Source organism: Hibiscus syriacus, unplaced genomic scaffold (genome assembly GCF_006381635.1).
Source record: "Hibiscus syriacus cultivar Baekdansim isolate YM2019G1 unplaced genomic scaffold, ASM638163v2 tig00117048_pilon, whole genome shotgun sequence".
Lineage (NCBI taxonomy): Eukaryota > Viridiplantae > Streptophyta > Magnoliopsida > Malvales > Malvaceae > Hibiscus > Hibiscus syriacus.
This window is the reverse complement of record NW_024063538.1, coordinates 1239189-1261882: the sequence shown is the minus strand read 5'-3', so window position 1 is coordinate 1261882 and position 22694 is coordinate 1239189. Positions and strand designations below refer to the sequence as shown.

The following is a 22694-nucleotide window of genomic DNA, read 5'->3' as shown; positions in this document are numbered from 1 at the left end:
CCCAATCAGATTTTATTGACATGCTTTTTTATATATCAGATCCAAATTGTCCATGTAGTGTTAGTGTGTGCACACGTGTTTAATATTTTAAATATGCTCCACTACAGATCCGTAGACATTTAATGCTCAAGAAATTACCAGACTAACGAAAGGACCTAATTGAGAAGTTGATAATTTGGGAACTTAATAAGAATTTCTTGAAGTTTGAGGACCAATTTAGTATCTGGACGTAGTTTGGAAATGTTAAGTTCAATTAACTCAATGGAACTCTAATAAGTTAATATCACTTCCATTCTAACTAAATATCAGCATAAAGAATGCGAGGTAAGAGAATAACATATGTAAGGCAACTTTATCCTAAATATTCCCCAAGGTTAGATATAATTATCGGCAGTCCCTATACTATCTTAAAATTTGAGATTAAATCCCTCTAACTTCAATTCAACGTAATTTTATCCCTCCTCTTCTACAATATAGTATATCCAAACTGATAAGACCGTTAGTTGTTGTCATTAAAGTGATAAAAAAAATTGAACCAACTTCGTGATAGGAAAAAAAATAATATCACTTTAACGGCAACAACTAAAAATGTTATCAATTTAGACTTACTAATAACATTATAAAAATAGGACCATATTATACCAAACTAAAGTAGAATGATTAAATTTCAAATTTCAGCAGGGTAGAGGGATTAAAACCATACTTACTGTTAAAAGAACTACAAATGGAAGATCCTGAAAGGTCTGTTTGTTCTTCATTCACTTCATCAACACATCTTAGCAATACCATTACATAAAACAATGCAAAAATGATGTTAACAAGTAAATAGAAATATTGAAGTGAGAAAGTTACTCTAAGATGTTGTAACACACCAAAGTTTGCATGGTACCTCTATTCAGCCAAAAGGGATCACTAAATTGGAAGTTAGATAAAATCCACATAATGCAGGTAACCTCCTCAACCTGCTTGCTTTGAGACTGCAACTACATTCACAGATATGTCATAAAGGATTCCAGACCTAATTATAGTTTGGATCACGTAGACCATAATAAAAATAAATAGCAAATTAAAATCACTCTCGTGTCTTCAGGAGACATTTCAATAACTGACTAACCAAGTAAACTAAATCAATCAAGTACAAAAGAGAACCTAAGAGTAAACAAGAGAAATTCTAAATGTTAATAATGCAGAAGGAATTTTAGAAAAATGATAAAAACTCGAAATAAGTCATAATCTCAAACCTCCCCATTTTCTTCCATAGTATAAGACACTTTTTCTCCTGTGACTGTGGTTAAGAGGGATTGGCAGCAAGATGAATACTTTTTTCCCAGAAATCCTAAAGGCAAGTTATACATCAAAATCAAATCAAATCAATCATCTGTTAGGAAGTACAAGCCTACCGTCTAGCAAGACCAGAAAAAAGCATAAAACAAAATGTTCTTGGACTTGATTAGAATGAATAACTTGTCCACGGTTACAAACAGTAATAAAAACCAAATTAACTGTTTTAGGTTGTCAAATCGATAAACAAATAAAGAATTAGAATTTATCAAAAATTGCTTGGAAGCCAACCCCTTTAGTTTGACAATTACAAATTGGATTTTATTCCTTAGTTCCCAAGGCAGACACAATTACAAAATAACAAAACATGAACATATAATTTTTTTTTGATAAAAGTTGGAGGTCTCATTAAAAACTCCCTTCATATTCTTCCACATACTAAGAAGTATGTTGAAGAGTGCCTCATAATTTATTAAATAGAACACCAATTACATGTGAAAACACCGAATACCCTCATAAGGGAATACACCATTACAAAAACCATAACACCTAAAAATCTCCCATCATCAACAAAAAGGCCCCATAGACAATAACCCGATTTCTAAAATACACCTCAAGCAAAGGAATAAAAACAACGTAAAAGAACAGAACAGAACAGAAAACCAACACTTGCTATCATTAAAACTAAAAGAACGCCTCTGAATCGATCTCATGAACAGTTACGATCCAATTGAAGGAACAAGTTCTAATAGCATGAACATATAATCCCAGTGGAGAGAAACATTTGAAACAATTTCAATCTCAACAACAAAGCTTCTTTCCAACTTCAAGAAAATACTCAAGAAAATAATAGACCCTATACATGACATTTCATACAGCAGCTCTCCAGGACATAGGACATAGAACTCTCCTTCACTATCCAACACAATTAAAATAATAATCCCATAAGATCAAGAAGTAAACCTAATCTCGTTAAGTTGGCACTGCAATTTTCATACAGCAAAGGCAATACCTCACAGGTGGACAATATTTACCTAAGCCCATAAAACATTCCACATATACTGAATTAATAAATTACCTTTGATGTATAATGGTTACTGTCAATTTTTTCATCAATGACAGGAAAAGAATGTCCTCCCCACTCCACACCAACCGTCTCTTGCAAACACAATGTCAATATTAAAAAAAATGGAATTGCCAGTTGGAAGAAGTCGCATTTTTTAAATATTCAAAACCAGCTATAAATGAAGGTTTACATCATTGTTCCAATAAAAATTTTACACAAGTCTCAGATGAAACTGATTTCTAAAAGAAGAAAGGCTGATATGCCACACCTTGCAATGCAAGCAGTGTCAAATGCATTTTCATATGATGAACAAAGCTGGAAATCAAATTAACCTGCAAATCATCTGGCTCACAGATAGAGGCAAACAATATCTCCAGCCAAATCATCATCAGCGCCTGCTAAAAAACAGCAAGAATGATATTCTGAAAACAAAGTTCGCAACTTCTGTTGAATGCACGTCTCTCACCTCAATCATGACCCTCTAAAAATAATGTGAAAATTCTAAAACATGATCCAATGGCACTGATGGATGAACTTTCGCTTAGCCAAACAAACCACCAGTTCCCAATTCCCCTTGTTGCCACTCCTTTTTACGTTGCTCTTGCAAAGGATCTGGACTCTTCAGCACTCTTCTCAATCGCCTATCATGAAGCAAAAGACCTTATTCAAAACTTCAATAATAAATAAAAACCCAAATTACAAAAATAAAACAGTACAATGATGTCTTCTTGTTTCTGTTGCTCAATACCTGTCTTGAGCATGTTGGGCAGGGAAAGTGGGCATGAAAGCTTTGATCTTGGGAAGAGGAACTTCACGAAACCAATCATGGTTAAGAGCATCTTCAGCTATTATACGCTGAAGCGTGATGACAGAAGTCTCAATCAATCACACAAAAAAGGCATAATGACAAGGTAAGGTAACTAAAATAAATACGCAAGCAAAGTTACCTTCTCAGGATCATAAGTAAGAAGTTTATTCAGCAAGTCAAATCCAGCATCAGAGAGAACAGGTGTGCCAGTAAATGATGCGGCTGGAAACTTTTGCGCAATAGATTATACCTGAAAGGAATATATCAGTCATTAATACAATAAAAAAAACAATGGTGTGCTACTGAACTGTCACCAATGTAGGCCAGAAAGCCAGAACAGAATCACCCAAAGCTGGAAGCCTGGGGAAACAGGGGGAAAAATAAGACAACATGAATATTACAACCAGCTGAATCTAAAATCAAACTATATAGATTCAACACTTACTGATGCTGGACAAAATTGACCTTGACACCAGGCAACTTCGAAAATCCAGGCCATATTGTCTCATTTGGTGTGCCAAGTGTTCTGAAAATCTGCAATCAGTAAAACCCATGCGTCAAAACCAAGATCATTAACCACCATGGGCAGATTGAACTACTCCAGAAATAGTACGTCCAGATAGTAATGACTAATGAAAAGTTAGGCCAACTAATTTAATTTACCTTGTCAAGTTGATCAAATTCAGTTTTCCCAGTGAAAAGTGCTTCTTTCGATAGTAGTTCAGCCATGATACAACCTAGAGACCACATGTCAATTGCGGTGGAATATTGTTTTGCTCCCAAAAGAAGTTCTGGTGCCCTGCAAAACAAACATAAATAATTCCTAACTACTTGAATCCCAATATATAAATGCTCAGATAATTATTCAACCAAACTTAAGACAAACTAGGAGTGCTAAAGCAAAAGCTTAAGCCTCAAACCTTTACAAATGGTAAAACCAGCTATCACTAATCCATAAGGGGTTCATATTTCTCATTAACCAAAAGAGAGAAGTCCAAATAATAATTTAATCAAGAGAACTTTAAGACCAATCAACGAGCAAAAACAAAGGTTATGTCTTAAAAGTCTATATAAACAGTACAAATAGGTTTAAATCTCAAAGTTTACAAAAAGGGAAGTCCAAATAACATCTCAACAGTCAAGATTGTACTTTTTCAAAGGCTTCTCCAAGGAACTACTACCTCAAGACTTCAGACATATTACTATTCAGCATTTCACAGATAACAATAACAAAAAGAGGGATTGATGGCATGCATATCTCACTGTACCAAAGAGTAACCACCAAATGATGGTTTTAGCGGGCTTCCATATTGACGAGCCAACCCAAAATCACAAATCTTCAATTCACCTTGGTTATTTAAAAGATTAGATGACTTCAAATCTCGATGGAGAACCCAGTTATCATGAAGATACTTAACACCCTCCAGTAGCTGCAGCATCAAGCATTTAACCTCACTTTGACTGAATGGTTTTTCATTGTTTCCATCAGCGCTTTCAATCATGTTCCATGTATTCCATAACCATAAAGATACTATCAAGGTTACTGCCTACAACTACTTCTTTAACATCTACAATTGATGGGTGATGAAATGAAGAAGAATGTTTATTCCCTCAGAGAGGTCAAAGGAAACCTTCTCTTTCTTTCTCCATCTTTACCTTCTTCAATGCCACAATTTCCCCAGTCTTATTGTCCTTAGCTCTATACACAACACCATAAGTACCTTCATCTATCTTATTTAGTCTCTCAAATTCATCTACACTTCTACACCCCTGAAGCATGTTTACACTTCTTAAAGGAGGAGCTGGAGATTCTGGTATTCCAGGTGAATCGTTTTCACTCTCAGAATCTGTATCAGGATCCCTAACACTGCTGTCATTTCTATCACGTTCAACGTCAATCTCCATGTAGTCATCCTTCTCTGAATAATTACCAGGGTAATCATCCCCACTTCCAGACCTGGAACGGGCAGCTCGTTCATCAGATTCAGATGATCTGGCTCTAATTGCCTCAGAGCTTTCCCTGTTAGGCTCCCCAAGCTCTGGTGTTGCTGATTTATTCCAAGATCTTTTATGAGCAGATTCTGAAAGAGGCAACTTTTTCTTTGTTTTAGAAATTTCCTCATCTTCTAAAATTTCACCCTCATCACCTGGAGAACTATCCCTAGATGCCCATCTTGAGGAAGATATGGCGGGTCAGTACATAATCTTCATCTTTTGGCTCCCCAGCATCCTGATTGTTAACCTGGTCATTTGGTGGGGACAAATCATCATCCGAGACTCCAAAGCAGAGTATCCAACAATTTCAGCAGCAGCAACTGGTGAAGGAGACTGTGATTTATGGCTTTTGCTTTCTCTAAAAGGAGATGTATGAACAGTCCCACCAGAGTTATTGTTAGGTGACCTGCTATTAGCTTTAGGCACCGGTGGTGGAGGAAAGGCTGTGACAGATGATGACTTCCTATGTTTTGTTACACTACTTAATTCCTTGTCATCTATATCCCATACTATAGGTGAAAACTTCCTTTTCTTCCCCACAGGGGGCTGAGCCCCAATATCCATTGCTTTCGCAACCTCACTATTTTTAAACACAGACTCAGACTCTATGGCATCCTCTGATCCACTTTCACTAGACAATTCACCAGGCTCCTTATATACCACCCTATGTGAAAACCCACATCGCCTGGGTCCACGACTACCGTCACCAACACCAGCACTGCCACCAGAATCACTTCTAGTTGAAGAGGACCGATTAACACCATTTACAACTTCCCTCTCCTTAATATCATTTTGTCTTGCCCTAACTCTATCTCTTGCCTCCCGTACTCGAACCCTTTCATCATTACGGCTATCATTCCTAGTCAAGTCATAATCTTTAGAATTACCAAATTCCCGCCTCATCAAATCAAATTCAGAGTCCCTGTCCCTAAACCCATTATCATGATAACCCCCATTCCTCCCAGCAGACATGAGTAACCCTCGAAAACAACAAGCTCAGTCCACTTTTTAAGGGAAAAAAATAAAAACCAAAATCTAGGGTAATCAATACGAAATCATCCAATAACACGCAATCAAAACATCCAAACCAAAGAAAAGTATCATATCTTCTATTTTCGTGCTGAGCAGCTCGAAGATAATCAGATCAATAGAAATTAAAAGCAAAAGACGAAGAGGATAAACCTAGAAATATTGGTGAAAATTTTTCAACGACGCATGGATTTTCCTCAAATCTCTCAGCTAAATCAAGAGATTAAAGCGAAAATTGAGAGTATCTAAGGCTTCCGATGAAGAAAAAACATGGACGTAAAAGATGAAAGTCAGCGATCGCTAGTTCGCTAGGGGGAATAGAGATAAAGAGGGTTTTCGATTTGTCGAAATATCGAGAAAGCGAAGGCCAGAAAGGTTCTGTGTAACGAAACGCGGTGTTTTATTTTATTTTTGGGTAAACAACACTGGTCACTAATGTTTATAAATTTCATTTTTTATCATTTGAAGTTTAGAAAATTACATTACAATAACTAACAATGATCACTCTGCCATCAACTATGTTAAATTGTTAATAAGAAAAATTAAATCAACAATCAGTTGATCTAATGAGATGAAGTAAAATTCTAATCTATTTCTCCTTTACTTCAATTGACCAACAACGGATTCCGTCGTCTTCTACTCCTTTCCCATCAGATTTAGTAACAAATTTTATGGATTGAAGTAGGTTAATGCAAATCAACTCCCGCAAAATGCCATGCATCTTGTATTCATTAGGATGTGATTCACAACTCCAAATTCAAATGAAACAATGCCTTCTTTTTGGCTGCATGAAGTACAGTAGTTCTTCCAACAATTCTCTGTAGCTCATAGAATCTAGGTTGATCGTCGGATCGATTTTCCTTGCAATATATGAGTTCTTTCATCATGAGCTTGAATCAGTCCATGACAATATATGTTGTGATCTAATATTTCAGACGCAACAATTAAAATATTAGTTGAAAACTTGATTAAAGTCACGATCTTTGAAGCTCTTGATCCATCAAGGTGATCTAAACAAACTAAAATAAATAAATAAATATATGTTTTTATTATTTTATTGTCCTGATGCAACAAAAATAGAAATAAACAATATTTTTAATTAGTTTTTAAAAAGATATGGAGATAGAAGGTGACTTTGTTGTCGTGTTTTAATTATTAAAATATAAATTATCAGTGAAGCTAAATATAAATAATGGAGAAGACCACAAATTCAATCTACTCCGGGAAGAAATGGAATGCAAGAGGTTTGCTCTACTTTTGATTAGTATGGCGGTGGTGCTTTCAACCACGGCGACTCCGACTGTCACCGCCGTTTGTAACCCCTTCTCTATCATCACCCAAGCCTACATTTTCTCGATCGACAAGCAACGCCAAAGGCTCGTATTGCTACAGTTTTTGATCGTTGCAGTGGCATTTGTTCTCGTTTGTTGCTGATCCTACTCACCCGGGAAGGTGTTCCAATGAGGATATTGACTATGTTTGATGTTGAATAAATCATGCACCAATGTTCGTTGCTTTTGTTCTTATAAAACTTGGGTACTGGGTACTGGATGCGGTTTGGTCATTGCTCTGTTTTTGCTCATATGCGGTTGTGTGTGTTTTGTTGATCTCTTTTCTTGTATTACTTGTATCAAAATTGAATATCATTTTCTCTTTTGGTTGTCTCTATTAAACTTCGATTGAAAAAAAAAATCTAAAAAAATTTTATTTATAAAAGTTCGATTATAGGTTGTCTTATAAATTATGTGTAATTGAGCAGATTAAGTGACTTCAGTGGTTAAAGAGATGTTGTTATTCTAAAGATTCTAGGTTCGAACACGGATTGCAAGGATTTTGAACATTATTATTAAATGATTGAGAATCTTTTAAATATGTACTACCTTATAATCACTCTAAATTAATTAAAAAATTATATGTAATTGAGGCAGATAATAAATTAAATTGATAATTATAAAAAAAATTATGGTATAGATTAATGGAATGTAATATGGAAGTGCACATGGAACCTGAAGAGCCTTTTAATTTAAAAAAAACATAAAAAAATGAACATATCCATATCTTTTTATTGCTTAATGACAATAAAATATAAAATATGTTGTCCATATCTTATTCGATAATTGTATATTTCTAAAATGGACAAACTATATTGGCGACCCCTTTTGCTTTTAGAATATCTTATTTTTGTTATCAAATTTTAAATATTTAAGTCACTTTTGTTTTGATTTGTCTTTTTTGGTTATTGGGTTGTTAGCGCTCGTTAATTGATTGGTGTGACATATCAGTAACACTAATTAAATTCTATTTTGACTCCTTTAGATATAATATTAATTGGACCCAAATTTACATAAAATACTAAATTTATCTCCTAAATTTTAAATAAATATCAATTTAACACTCGAATTAAAGTCTCCATCATCAGTAGTCACTCTTTTTCATCGAAATATCTCGAATACCACAAACCTATATATACCCATTCAATTCTTTTAAAAGTAAATTGTAATTATAAATATATCACTATATTCCTTTAAAATAAAAACACAAAAATCTAAATCTATATTATATACATTATATTATAATGATAATAATTTGAATATATAATATTATAAATTATATATTACATGTTTTATCTTTATTTTTCTCAATATTTCATGTATTATATGATACTTCAAATATAATTATTTGTCTTCAAATATAAATTGTATAATTAATCAACATTTTAAAAGAAATTTAATCGATGATTTTATTATATTTTCGATAATATCTCTAAATTTATTTTCTTAAAATAATAACAATAATAAAAAAGAATTAAAATTGCTTCTACAAAACTTGCATCCTGCCAAATTGCTACATCCCATCTCCACTTTCCTGCAGCACCTTGGCTCTCTTTGTTATGGCTCTCATAGACTCGCTGTTGCTGTTCTTCAATTCTCTCGATTCAAACCCATCCCGTTACATTGAACACGCCTTCAACGCCTTCTTCTTAGTTAATGTGATGCCTATTGTTCGTCGATCCATCTTTTTCGATATCCATGTTTCTCCAAAAGCCAGGCGAAACGTTTAACAAACAACTTGGTTTAGATTAGGTAGACTTTCCCAATCATGCGGCAATCGGTGATGGTTAGCTCTTGAAGACCAGGCATCACTCCTCTATCGATCACGATTCCTTCAATCGAGGGCATCCCCTAATTCTTAAATCTTAAGCTTTTGGAATCCTTCAATGAAGCATAGTTTCTCTCCCTCGAATGCATTTAGCATGGAGAAGTATCCTAGATTAGGCAATGCTTGGATTTGAGGAAGAAATCATCCCTCAATCTAGACCACGTAAATACAAATGTGTGAGGCTGTAGAGCGAGTTAAACCAGTGTTGGTATCTTCTCCAATTTACCAGATAACATAAGTCTCAAGGTCAGGGGGCTGATTCAAGTGCATCCATCTTCAGTTGCTCAGCTTCGTTACATGATTTCACCAATAAGGATCGAAGGTGTATCGTCTTCGCAACGGCAAAGCACGATTTTTCTCATCGGCTTCCTTTACATTGGCGACTCCAAGTTCTCAATTGTCATTTTTCCAAGTTGTTTGATGAAATCGCTCATGCTTACACTAAGGTCAAAACTGTAAGTTGTTTAGCAAACAATGTTGGATGGTACTACTGTGCCAAAGACAAAGTCAAATGCCCTTTGGTTTACATTGTAATAATAAGCATTAGATGCCGAAGATTTTTTAGCTTCACAATTCCTGCAGGAAGCTCTTTGATTTGGGTTTCCTTCATAACTAAAGACTGTAAGTTGTAAAGCTTCCCGATGGAATTTGGAAGCTCTTTCACTTGAGTTCTTGTTAGGTTAAGATATCTCAAATTGAATAAATTCACCAAGTCATCTGGGAGTTCATTGATTGGTGTGTCTTCTAAATCCAACACTCATCAATTTAAAACCAGATGGCCGCCTGTTGAATGATGATTTAGAGGTTTCAGTAACAGCAAAAACAACAATGACTAACCCGATAATGCAGCTTTGCTTGCAGCTTTCATCTCTTCTCTTTGCTTCGATCGACCACCGGGGTTCCATCGTCTTCTACTTCTTCCATCCCATCAGATTTGGCAACAAACTTTATGGATTTTGAAATGGACACCGCAAACTCACGCAAGATGTCGTGCATCTTACATTCTTTGGCCTTCCTGATCCATTCCTACTTACAACTTGAAGCAGGCCTCTGCAAATCAACTCTGTTAGGTATCTTTCTGCAACAACTTCAGGAATTGATCCCTTACACGGTTCAATAAGCCCTCAGCCATCCAAGTCTAACGAGCCTTTTCCGTTTGATCACATAATCTTCTGGGAATATGCAACAAATAGAAAACATTGCTAGACTGTAAGACAAATCATGATAGCTAAGAATGAATATACTTGAGCCTCTTAAAATATGTATCATTTCTCTTAGCTCCCGATGTAAGTTGTTATAAACTCCATTCCATTCACAATTGAGTTCTTGGAAGCCATCAAACCGCCCAAAGCCACAATAGCAATGGCAAGCCTTCGCACTTTGCAACCAGCTTACTTGCTGAAGATTCAAGATATGGCGGGCATTGTCCACCCTTGCCAACAAAAGCTTTCTTGCACAAAGGGCCAGACTCTCATCAGATGGCAAGGGTTTCAGCCGAAGGATGTTGTTTACAGTTCCAGATTCAAACGAGGCAACGTCTTCCTTTCGTGTTGTGAGCAAGATTCGGCTTCCATTCCTATTGGCAGGCAATGCTATGCTGATATCTTGCCAAAGTTGGTTGCTCCAAACATCATATATCACAATTAGATATCTCCTTGGCTCCAAGAAGCTCACTAGTGCCTCCAGCAATTCTCTATAGCTCAAGGAGTCTAGGTTGATTTTCGGATCGATTTTTTCTTTCGCCTTGCGTAGAGCTCTTTGATCATGGACTTGAATAGGTCTGTGACAACATATTGTTGTGAGACGGTGATCCAGGCACAACAATCGAAATGTTGCTTGACAACTTGCTTGTTGAAAGTGTTGGCGATCAGAGTTGTTTTGCCTAAACCACCCATCCCGACACAGAAGTCATGGTCCTTTGAAGCTCTTGACCCAACCACCCCAGTAACTGCTGTTGTGCCTTATCAATCCCAACGAGATCATCATCTTTAAGAAAAAGAGCAGATTCACTCAGATTTTTCACCCAGTTATTACGATGATTCTCTCCACCAAGTTGATCACTAATTTTCTGATTCCGAACAAAAAACTCGGTATCGTTGGTTTCTCTCTGCAATGCTTTTGATCCTCTTGTTGATAGCTTGTAACTTGACAGCTACTCGATGCCTGACCATCATATTCTTGGGAAATTGAATGAGCTTCAAGAAAAACCTAGAGGGTTTACCCCTCCATTGTTGCTTGTTGAAGTGGTACATGAATTGTCGACGACATCTTCAACTTCACAGGCAATGTCTCTGATGCTCGCTATCCACTGATTATCTATTTCATTGCTTGCCACTACTGATCTTCCCTCAGAAACCTCAAGGAAGCGTAATGGCCTGAGCTCAAGCTTGATTTCATCGATTTCAGTTCCAACCTCCGTTAGCAACGAGGCTTCATTTTCTAATACGAAGATGATCTGCTTGTTATTGGATCTATAGAGCTGATAACTCCATTGGCTGAAAAAGTTCCAATTAAAAAGGAGCAGAATAGTTTTTTTCTTCTTCAAGGAAACAAAGGCTTGACAATATCTATCTTCTTGTTTGGGATGGAAGACGGCCACGGTTGCTTGTAAAGACAACGATGGAAGACAAGCCACGCAAACCATGTACTCTCATTGTTGCTATCGCCTTTGTGGGTACTGAAGCAGTTGCAGAGTAATCAAAGCGGTGGGAACCGCAGCGACCAAGCGCTTCACATGGTTGGTAATGGTGTTGAAGTTGTGGAATCGAAGCTTCTCTTTTATTTATATGGAAGACTTTATGTTCTTAAAAAAACAACGCTAATACATTGATTTCCACAAAATTTTAAGAGGTATATAGTTAAAATTACTTAATTTTTTATTTCTCCAATTATAATATTAAATTTAATTTAATTTTAATTATATCACTGTACATTGATAGATTTTGCTATTGTTGTTATGGCTTGGAAAAAATGGTGTCAATTTTGAAGTGATTATTGATTCTATCATTTTAAACATTGAACTTTAGTGGGGTATTGATTTTAACACTAAAAATTTAAATAGTTCACTTTTTTACATTTTTTCAAACGCGGTTGACAGCCAAATGTCGCCCATCAATCACCATGTAAGATCGATAAAAATATTCACATTCTACTCATATTTCTTCTAATCTGATTGATTTTTCACGAAACTCACCTAAAATTGATGAAAATCTAAATTATTTCAAGAAGGCGAACAACATACTTCAAAACTAGGTAATTAAATAGTCACCGGAAGAGATCGAAGTTTTAGCACGTCCAACCATTTCATCTATTTGGAGTTATATAAATGTTTACGGGTAATGCTATTGAATTTGACTTCCTACAGGAAGCTCTTTCATTTGCGTCGCCTTCATAACTAAGGACTGTAAGTTGTAAAGCTTCCCCATGGATTTTGGAACTCTTTCACTGGGTTCTTATTAGGTTAAGATATTTCAAATTGAATAAATTCACCAATTTATCTGGGAGTTGATTGATTGGAGTGTCTTCTAAATCCACTCTCATCGCTTTCTCCTTTGCTTCAATTGACCAACGATGGATTCGTCTTCTACTTCTTCCTTCCCATCAGATTTCGCAACAAACTTTACAGATTTTGATATGGACACCGCAAACTCCCGCAAAATGTCATGCTCTTACATTCTTTAGGCCTCTCGGATCCATTCCTACTTACAACTTGAATCACGCTTCTACAAATAAACTCTGTTAGGTATCTCTCTGCAACAAATTCCGGAATTGATCCTTTACCGGTTCAATAAAGCCCTCAGCCATCCAAAGTCTAATGAGTCTTTTATGTCTGATCACGTAATCTTCTGGGAATAGGAAACATTGCTTTCTTGAGACTGTAAGACAATCATGGTAGCTAAGCAATGAAATATACTTAGCCTCTCAAATATGTATCATTTTCACTTAGCTCCCGATTTAAATTGTTGTAAACTCCATTCCATTCAGCAATTGAGTTCTTGGAAGCCATCAAACCGCCCAAAGCCACAATAGCTAATGTCAAGCCTTTCACATTTTGCAACCAGCTTTCTTGCCCAAGATACAAGATATGGAGGGTATTGTCCACCCTTGCCAATAAAGCTTCCTTGCAAAAAGAGCCAGACTCTCATCAAATGGTAATGGTTTGAGGCGATGTATGTGGTTTACAGCTCCAAATTCAAAGGAAGCAACGTCTTCCTTTCATGTTGTGAGCAAGATTCGGCTTCCATTCTATGGCAAGCAATGCTATGCTGATATTTTGCCAAAACTGGTTACTCCAAACATCATCTATCACAATTAGATATCTCTTTGGTTGCAAGAAGTTCACTAATCACTAGTGTCTCTACCAATTCTCTATAGCTCATGGAGTCTGGGTTGATTGCTGGATTAATTTTTTCTTTCACCGTGTCATAGAGCTCTTTGACCGTGGAGTTGAATAGTTTTGTGACAACATATTGTTGTGAAACCGAAATGTTGCTTGGCAACTGCTTGTTGTGTTGGCGATGAGAGTTGTTTTACCTAAACAGCCTATCCCAACCACGGAAGTTGTGGTCCTTTGAAGCTTGATCCATCGACCATCCCAATAACTCCCATTGTGCCTTATCAATCCCAACAAGATCATCATTTAAGAAAAAGGGTAGATTCACTCAGATTTTTCACTCAGTTATTACGATGATTCTCTCCACCAATTTGGTCCTTAGATTTTCTTGATTTCGAACAAAAACTTGGTATCGTTGCTTTGGTTGATAGCTTGTAACTTGACAGCTACTCGATGCCTGACCAAAGATTCTTGGGAAAATGAATAAGCTTCAAGAAAAACCTAGAGGGTTTACCCTCCATTATTGTTGCTTGTTGAAGTGGTACATGAATTCGTCAACGACATCTTCAACTTCATAGGCAATGTCTCTGATGCTTGCGACCCACTGATTATACGTTTCATTGCTGGCTACTACTCTTGAACTTCTGTCAGCATCGTCCAGGAAAGCTTTTATGGCGTTGAGCTCAAGCTTGATTTCATTGATTTCAGCTCCAACCTCTGTCAGCAAAGAGGCTTCATTTTCTAAAACAAAGACGATCTTGGCTGTTATAAGATTTACAGCGCTTGATAACTCCATTGTTTCAAGCAAAGTTCTGATTCCAAATAAAAAATTTCAAGTTGACAAAAGCTTGACAACGATGTGATGTATATATCTGCTAATGAAAAACAAGTTGGCATGAAACACAAGTACCTTGTAGATCATGCAGGCACCAAATCAGTTGACTATTAAATGTAATTGACGTCGGCGATACTAATTGCTTTATCTGTATTCCTTTCTTGAACTGATGGGTTTGTATCCATTGCTTTCAAACAACAAGGATTGAAAAGGAACATGGAAGAAGCTGTGCAAATGTTCAAAACTGCAGGTTGAAAGGAGCTTTGACTTGGGTGGAGGAGGAAGCATTGGGTTGATGGGACTGCTCTCTCAAGCTGTATTTGGTGTTGGCATCTCCTCTCTTTCATTGTAGCTGCCCCTTCTCTTGCCAAGGGGAGGTGCAAATCAACACTATTTGTCCTATAGTTGGAACTAAACATAATTTCAGTTGGGCTTCACTTGCAGAAAATTTTAAAAAAATTAATGTTTTTGATGTGCTTTTTTATTTGAATTATTAGAATAAAAAAAGAAGTTGAAACTTTTTGAAAGCAAAAACTTATGCTCCAACGCGAAAAACCATGTAGGTTTCATGAATTTGAGACAGATTCAATAAGATTCTATCTTTTTGGGGATAAGTAGATCCTTCAAAACCCCTATTTTCAGAAGTTGATTAGAAATAATTACACATCAAAATCAATCATTAATCAAAAGGAACATTAACCCTTAATACTCATTGTAATACACTTAAATTTTAATAATTTCAATATATTCATATGGTAATAAACTTATGCATATCCTTAAAATGTAGCGGTCAAGGGGCTAAATCAAATGCTAAATGAATCTTGGAATTGAAAGCAAATTTTAGGCTCCCCTTTTTACTCATCTCATGATATCAGACAAAATGGAAGTAAAAATTATTTAAACAAAAACAAGGCCACCGTCCCCAACTAAGTTTAGGATATGTCTACTCTGAGCCAGACGTAGAACCATCTTGTTCCCATTACAAAGGGTTTTCCTCAATCAAAACATGGACCGGTAACTTGTCCTCCTCCGTGAAACCGAGGTCAAAATTGTTCATTTTTCCTTTCAAGCCAATCAAACCTCGGGAACTTGCAACTTACCGGCAACAGCTCGGTCCATTCAATCATGATGCTCATGGAATTTTGAGAAGGACCTTCAGTCTTGAACCAACCTCCACTCATCAAGGGACAGATCATCCTATAAACAATATTAAGTTAGACGATCTAAGCCAATAAAATCCAATATAAAAGTAATATGTAGGCTAAGAACAATGAGATCAAGTAGAGCTTCGCAAGATATATAACTTACCCTATAATTAGCTTTGAGAAATCGATTGATCTCCTAGAAATATGACTAACAAGCTCGTCTTCAATCTCAAAGTGCCTTCCATACATTTTCTGTTGCTCCTCGGGATTAGATCCAACTATCTGCAACAACACAAGCAAAAAAACCAGCAAATATGTTACTCGGACTTGGGTATGTTCGATAGCTCTCATATAAGTCAGATTATGGAGTTAGAAACTCTAGTGCCAGAGTATTGTACGGGATTAACAATTCATGTTCATTGGCGTGTTCTATAAATGTTCACTGAGATTCACATTTACCTTATTGACATAAGATTAATAATATACTGCTAATCAGACCTAATATTGATGCATCGGATACTTCAAAGCTAAAGGGTGATGGCTTTAGGCAAACTCGATAAAGTTTATAATGAGATTTTCCTCCAAACTTGGGAGGAAAACAGGGGGAAAAATCTCATTTTCTATACTCCGGCGGAAAAATGGACATGGAATCAGAGACATGATCATATTGTCATATCCACTTGGTCAAATGAAGATTAGGAAATCAGTTTACACTTAGAAGGTAATGAAATATTTAACAGTCCAAGAAAGAAATATCATACCTTAATGGCCACCTTCTGGCCTTTCTTAGCAGAATCAACAGGTTTATGGTTATTTTCAATTGAAGCTATACGGCCAATATCAATGAATTCTCTTTGAGGAATACAAATCGGGGGCCAACCTGCAGAATAAAGATAGAGAACCGCAATACATTAACACTGATACTGAATTTAACAACGAAAGTCCATATGATAGATCTTCCTCAGGTTTCTGCTTGCTTAAATAAGTAGCTTTAGATTCGGATTTGAGCAGCAAATGCTGCCAGGCAACCACACAAGTATGCTTACCAACTAAAAATTGTTCAAGTCATGGCTGCTACGCACATTAGAAAACATATTACCAGTATCTGTGAATATTTTGGTTATACGTCACAAACATTCCAATTGCTAAAAATATGTTCTTAGAGCAACATTAAATATGTCAAAATTATGAGCTAGAGATTTTCCAGAAACCTAATGATCGAGTACTTCTATTTGTAAATGCTCTAGCTAGAATGCAGGCTCAAGGGTATAGAGATGGTTTAGAAACTTATCCAAAAACTTCCTATAAGTTTATGTAGTAATCAGTATTAGCTACAAATTTAAACAATTAATTAGGAAAGTATTACTTAATGAGTTGATAATAGTTGTACCCTTAAAATGCCTTCAAGGATATCCACCCCCAAGACAATTGGATCCTTCTTGTTAAAAATGCAATTAGGTAAAATCTTCAGAACACAAGGGAAGACAGCTTCATCTGCTGCTTCTCTTTTCCTCTCCTCTTTGAGACCATTGATATATCCTTTGAATTGGTCGAATAAGTGATAAATGATATCAGCCAAAAAGATCCTCACACCAAGTTCATCTGCTAGTTCTCTAGCCTCCGGGGTCACCTTGACATCAAAAGCCAATATGGTAGCATACTCCTTTTTCCTTTCCAGCATAACACTAGCCTTCATTGTCCTTTTATGTACAGGACCTATGCCTATACCACTAACAGGAATATTTACTTCCGGAGTTTTCAGAAATTCCAGCAATGCTTCCAAAGAGCCAAGGTAGATGCTTGCACATAGACCCCTTCCCACTTTTGTCAATCCTACTCATCACTGACTGCATATCTTCCTTGACTGCTTCTTTGAGATCTTCCACATCATCATAGGACCAACGAATAGACACTCGTGCCAGCAATAGCATGCTCAAGGCCCTGCATAATGATATAGCAGTAGATTAATTCATAATTTGTTTACCCAGTTATCAGATGTAATAGAGAAGCAAATGTATAGCTAAGTTCCAATCACCTGTGCAGCGATCTTGATACCCTGTGCTGCTTTGATCTCCTTGTGCTGCATATACGTTCCCTACAATTATCCAACCAAAAAGATCATCATGTTGCACCTTCCACAATTATTCAAAAGAAAAAAAATACGCCTCTTTGAGAAAAAATTCACAAGACTCTGGACTCGTTCAAATTTAAATAATGTAGAACCTACCATAAAACCATGTTAGAAAAAAACAATTTTCTGTCGTCAGAATTAATGAGTAATGCACCATAAAAATTACAGTTACCATGAAAGTTGTTGCCTAACCTCATGGTAATATTCATTCATAATAAGAGAAAACAAAAGACATCATCAATTCATATTAACGCCATTAAATAGCATATAAGAGAATTCTATCAATCTTCAAACATTGATTGTTTCCAATATAACCTGCATCTCTAGCGGGAGTGTTTAAACAGATAGGGGAGAAGGCCCACCAGAAAACCATACCTTCACTCGGATTTCCTTCATTGGGTGAGGTGTCAACAATGCTCTTATATTGGTGACAATAGGCCCCTGAAATTAGGAAATAAGTACTTGAGAATTCAACATCAAGCAAGCCCAAAAATTTTAAGCTAAATGAGAAATTTAAAAGCTTACCTGCAAGCCACAAACCACAATTTGATCTCCTTCATGAAGAACACCATTAACCAACACAACATCAATAGTTGTCCCAGGCCTTCAATAACCTTAACCTCCAAGACCGTACACTGGCAAAATTACAATTTCCATAATGTCTCACACTGCACAATGACGGAATGGTTAATTATTTTTAAATAGAAAGGAAGGAATAAACAAACCTGCACTTCATCACTGAATGTAAGCTTCAACCATTGTTTTCTGGGTCCATTGGACAAGTATAATAATAAATCTGGGATCCCTTCTCCACTGCAACATCAATAACAGAAAATGTTTTGGTCAGAACTCAAAATTGAATTAACATTATTTAGATTGGGAACTTGTAAAGCATCCATGACTAACGTGATTGCACTTGTAGGCACAATGCTGAAAGTTTCACCCATTTCCTTATTTTTGTAGTACAATTCAGTATTCAACCCTTGCTCCTTGAACTGCGTTATAACCTTATATAAAAGATACACACAATTAACAAACTTTCACCAAATTTCTGATAAAATAGAATTAGATGACGAGTTTATATGTGCTTACATAGGTAACTCTCCTATTGAATTCAGAGAGAACATCTTTAGATTGTTTCTTAAGTGTCATCCCAATTGGTGAGTTGCGGCGAACTTTCCAGTCATAAAGTCTGTCTACCTGCAATTTTTAGAAAAGAGCAAAATAATACATAAAGCATCAAAGAAAGGTAAGGAAAACAAGTAAACAACTAATCAGAATTTATCCAGCTTGACCTTATTCAATGCGTAATGAACTCGGTTTTTCTCATTCAAAAGATTGAGTGATTCTATTGTCTGTGGCTCCAAACCGTGCATAATGTCAACAACCAAAATGGCAATGTCGCATAACCTGATCCCCTTGAGCGAAGATTTGTAAAAGATCATGACCAGGGGTATCAATTACTAATAAGCCTGGAACCTTCAATGTGGCATCAGCCTTCAATTCCTTTGTTCTCTCCCGTATGTTATAGCAGGGAAATATGTAGCACCAATCTGTTGTGTAATACCACCAGCCTTTCCTGAACATTAGTGCCACGGATGCAATCCAGCAGCTTCGTTTTACCAGTATCAACATGTCCCATAATGCAGCAAATCGGGGACCGGAGCTCTTCACTCTGCTTAGGAGCATCTGACTTGGAAGATGCTTTATTTTGCACAGCAGTATTTTTTTCAAGTTTTTGTCTTTAGCATTAACCTCAGGCTTAGATGTATCTGATTCAACCTCGACATTGGCTTGGTGACTGTGGAAGGGGCTGTGAAACACAATAAAAAAACAAATTAAGATCAACAAAAGGAAACAAAATTAAACAAGCAACGCAGGTAGTAATCATCACCTGCACTGCGAGAAGCTGGTGGAGTATTCTTTATATCTTTCTGCATTGCACGCTTGGGCCCAGAATCAGTTTCCTCATCATCAAAGGCACCCTTGATATTTAGATCAACATCATCCCAACTTTTTCATCCCATTCACCATCATCATCATCCTCTACTTCCATTCCATTCCTTCAACAGCATCTGCAACTACGGATTTCTTTCTGTGTTAGTTGACTCTAATTCATCACCCTTCTCATCATCACTGCCTCCACCTCGACATTCTCCTGCGGCTCTTCTTGCGATTTTGCCTTTGATGTACATTTTCCTCAGGTTTAGTAGAAGCAGCACCATTAGCATGATGAGCTGGTTTAGACTTTTTTTTTGATATAGGTCGTTTTGTAGGTGCGCACTCTCTCTCTGCAGTAGGCAAAGACAAGCTTCCTGTATGGCCAATATTTGATTCCTCATTGCCTCAAGACGACGACTTCTTCCTTTTGCTTCCCAGTCAACAACTTACCTTCCTGCTTCTTCTTTAATAGCTTCTCCTTTTCTCTTTCCTTTTTCCTACGCTTAGCCTCCTCTGCTTGCCGCTCAAGCTCTTCTTGTCGAAGTCTCTCTTCCTCTTCCTTCCTCAACCTCTCCTCTTCTTCCTTTTCTTCCTCTCTTCAGCTTCTTTTCTCCTAGCAAGTGCCTCCTGCATCCCTAACATGCTTTGGTAGTTTCTTGTCAGCAACTTTACTCTTAGCATCTTTCTTTTTGGTATCAGAGATTTCCACTTTGTTTCTCCTGAGTTTCTTCCTTAACATCAACTGCAGCAGCAGCAGCCTTTTTCTCTTTTTCCTTTTCTTCTTTTTCCTTTTCTTTGCAGCAGCAGACTCAACAGGTTGTCCTCACCATCTTTCTCACGTATGGACTCAGCAGCATAACTGGCTCCAGCTGAACCTGAGCTTTCTCCACCTGGGGAGGACTTCTTCTGTGGGTTTTGCTGTAGGAGGCCCCTCACCAAGTTCAGCTAAAATTTTGTCCAAATCTTCCTCCTCTTGAGCAGTCCTTCCACTCTTGTTCTTCTTCTTATCTTCTCTTTTCTTCGAAGTTTCAGCTGCCTCTTCACTCTTGTTAGTTTTAGAATCACCAGCTTCAACATTACTAGTTCCTAAGCTTGATTGTTCAGTTTCAACCATGTCTGAAACTTCACTCTGCAGCTCAGCCTCGTTACCAAGGCCGCAAATGCAGCGCTGCTTTTCTTCTTAGTTGACTTCTTCTTACCAGAAAATGCAATCACGGAAGAATCAACATCGTTATCATCAACAGCAGAAGCTGTAGATTGAGGTACAGAAGTCTCTCTTCATCTTCATCAAGCAATGCTGCACTAAAGGAATTGCCAATCTTCTTAGAAGACTTCGACTTTTTCTTTTCTTATCTGATAAAGACAATGAAGTAACATCTTCCTCATCTTTACACCCTCTTCATTTTCAAGTTCGTCATCTAAGGCTGCAAATGTGGCACTGCTTTTCTTCTTAGATAACTTCTTCTTACCTGAAATCCAAATGAAGGAGCATCTTCTTCCTCATCTTCTTTCACACCCTCTTTGTTTTCAAGCTCATCGCGCAAGGCTGCAAATGCAGCAGTGCTTTTCTTCTTAGATGCTTCTTCTTACCTGAAAATGCAATCATGGAAGAATCATCATCGTCATCAACAGCATCGGTGGACTCAGGTACAGATGCATCTGCTTCATCTTCTTCATCAAGCAATGCTGCACTGAAGGGATCACCACTCTTCTTAAAGACTTCGATTTTTTCTTTTTCTTATCTGATAAAGAGAATGAAGGAACATCTTCTCCTCATCTTCTTTCACACCCTCTTCGTTTTCAAAATCATCAAATGCGGCGGCGGTGAACCTACTTCCACCACCCTTCTTTCCACCCTTTGACTTTTTTTCCCTGTAAAGGATAATCATCATCCTCAACTTTACCTCTTCCTTGTCATCGTCATCAACCACAGCCCGTCATCGTCTTCGGCAGCGATTGCATCAAAAGCTGACCCTCCAAACATATTTCCCTTCTTTTTAGATGATTTCTTTTTCTTAGCCGAGAAAGAAATCGAAGGAACATCTTCTTCCTCGGCTTTCATCTCATCAACTTTCTCACTAGCCTCGTCGTCAAGTTCATCACGTGCAGCTACTGCGAACAGATTCCCACCCTTCTTTCCCCCTTTCGACTTCTTCTTTTCCCTTTCAAAGCTTTACCAAGCATATCGTCATCATTCTCCTCATTAACTCCCGTTCGGTCGACGACATCTCCGTCAGTAAGGGCATCAAAAGCAGATCCCCCAGCCATTCCAACACCCTTACACTACTCCGATCTGAGTCAAATATCACAGCTTAAATTAAACAAAAAAGCACTAATCCGATCCTTTTTTCCCTCAAACAGATCAGATATATTTAAAAAAGTGGTAGCCGGCACGAAATAATATTAAATCAATAAAAATTAGAAGCCAGAAATAACGTCAAAGGTGGTGGATCTCGACGGAGGAGATAGGGTTCTCGCGAAGTAAAATAAAAGGCAACGAAAAACAGAAAGATGAACAACGAATCAGAGAATAACATAGGTTTTCCGGCGGAAGGTACGGCGGCTTCAGCTGAACTTGTCGAGAGAAGAAGCGGCCTGTGACGGATTTGGACATAAATACGAGAGAGAATAACATACGTGTGTTGTAATCAACTCATTTTTATACTTTGAACGTAAAAGCAAGAAGCGAGTTAGAATTACGAAACCAACTCGGATCTGTCTTGGGCCGAAAATGTTATCCGAATAGATTGGGCCGAGGTTCAAAATATTTTTAAATCATTTTATTTGCACTCATTCAAATTGGACTGGATCTGTCCGAATTAGAGATAGACAATATACTTGAATTTGATGAATTTCGATCTGATTTAATCTTATCAGATCACAAAAATAAATCTAGGTTAAGTTAGACTCAAGTTTATGATGAAAATACTCAATTCGATTTAATAATAATATAGTTATACATTATATATTT

General features: G+C 36.9%; 1 protein-coding gene and 2 pseudogenes across 1 annotated transcript; all 3 read right to left on the bottom strand.

Moving 5' to 3' along the window:
- Positions 1-734: 734 nt before the first annotated feature.
- LOC120197476 lies at positions 735-6554 on the bottom strand (annotated as a pseudogene).
- Positions 6555-11090: 4536 nt separating this feature from the next.
- LOC120197472 (disease resistance protein RPM1-like) lies at positions 11091-14488 on the bottom strand. The gene is made up of 2 exons (XM_039198990.1): positions 14196-14488; positions 11091-11583 (listed from the first exon to the last, which is right to left on the bottom strand). Exons 1-2 carry the CDS (start codon positions 14465-14467, stop codon positions 11556-11558), a joined length of 300 nt encoding a protein of 99 aa, XP_039054921.1. The 5' UTR covers positions 14468-14488; the 3' UTR covers positions 11091-11555.
- Positions 14489-15570: 1082 nt separating this feature from the next.
- On the bottom strand, positions 15571-22342 carry LOC120197474 (annotated as a pseudogene).
- Positions 22343-22694: the final 352 nt, after the last annotated feature.

Excerpts from the sequence above, each read along its gene's own strand:
- LOC120197472 (XM_039198990.1), bottom strand. The coding sequence starts at position 14,467 with ATGGAGTTATCAAGCGCTGTAAATCTTATAACAGCCAAGATCGTCTTT. Across the intron at positions 11,584-14,195 it reads TACCACTTCAACAAGCAACA|ACTTCAACAAGCAACAATGG; the intron begins ATAATGGAGGGT and ends AATTCATGTACC.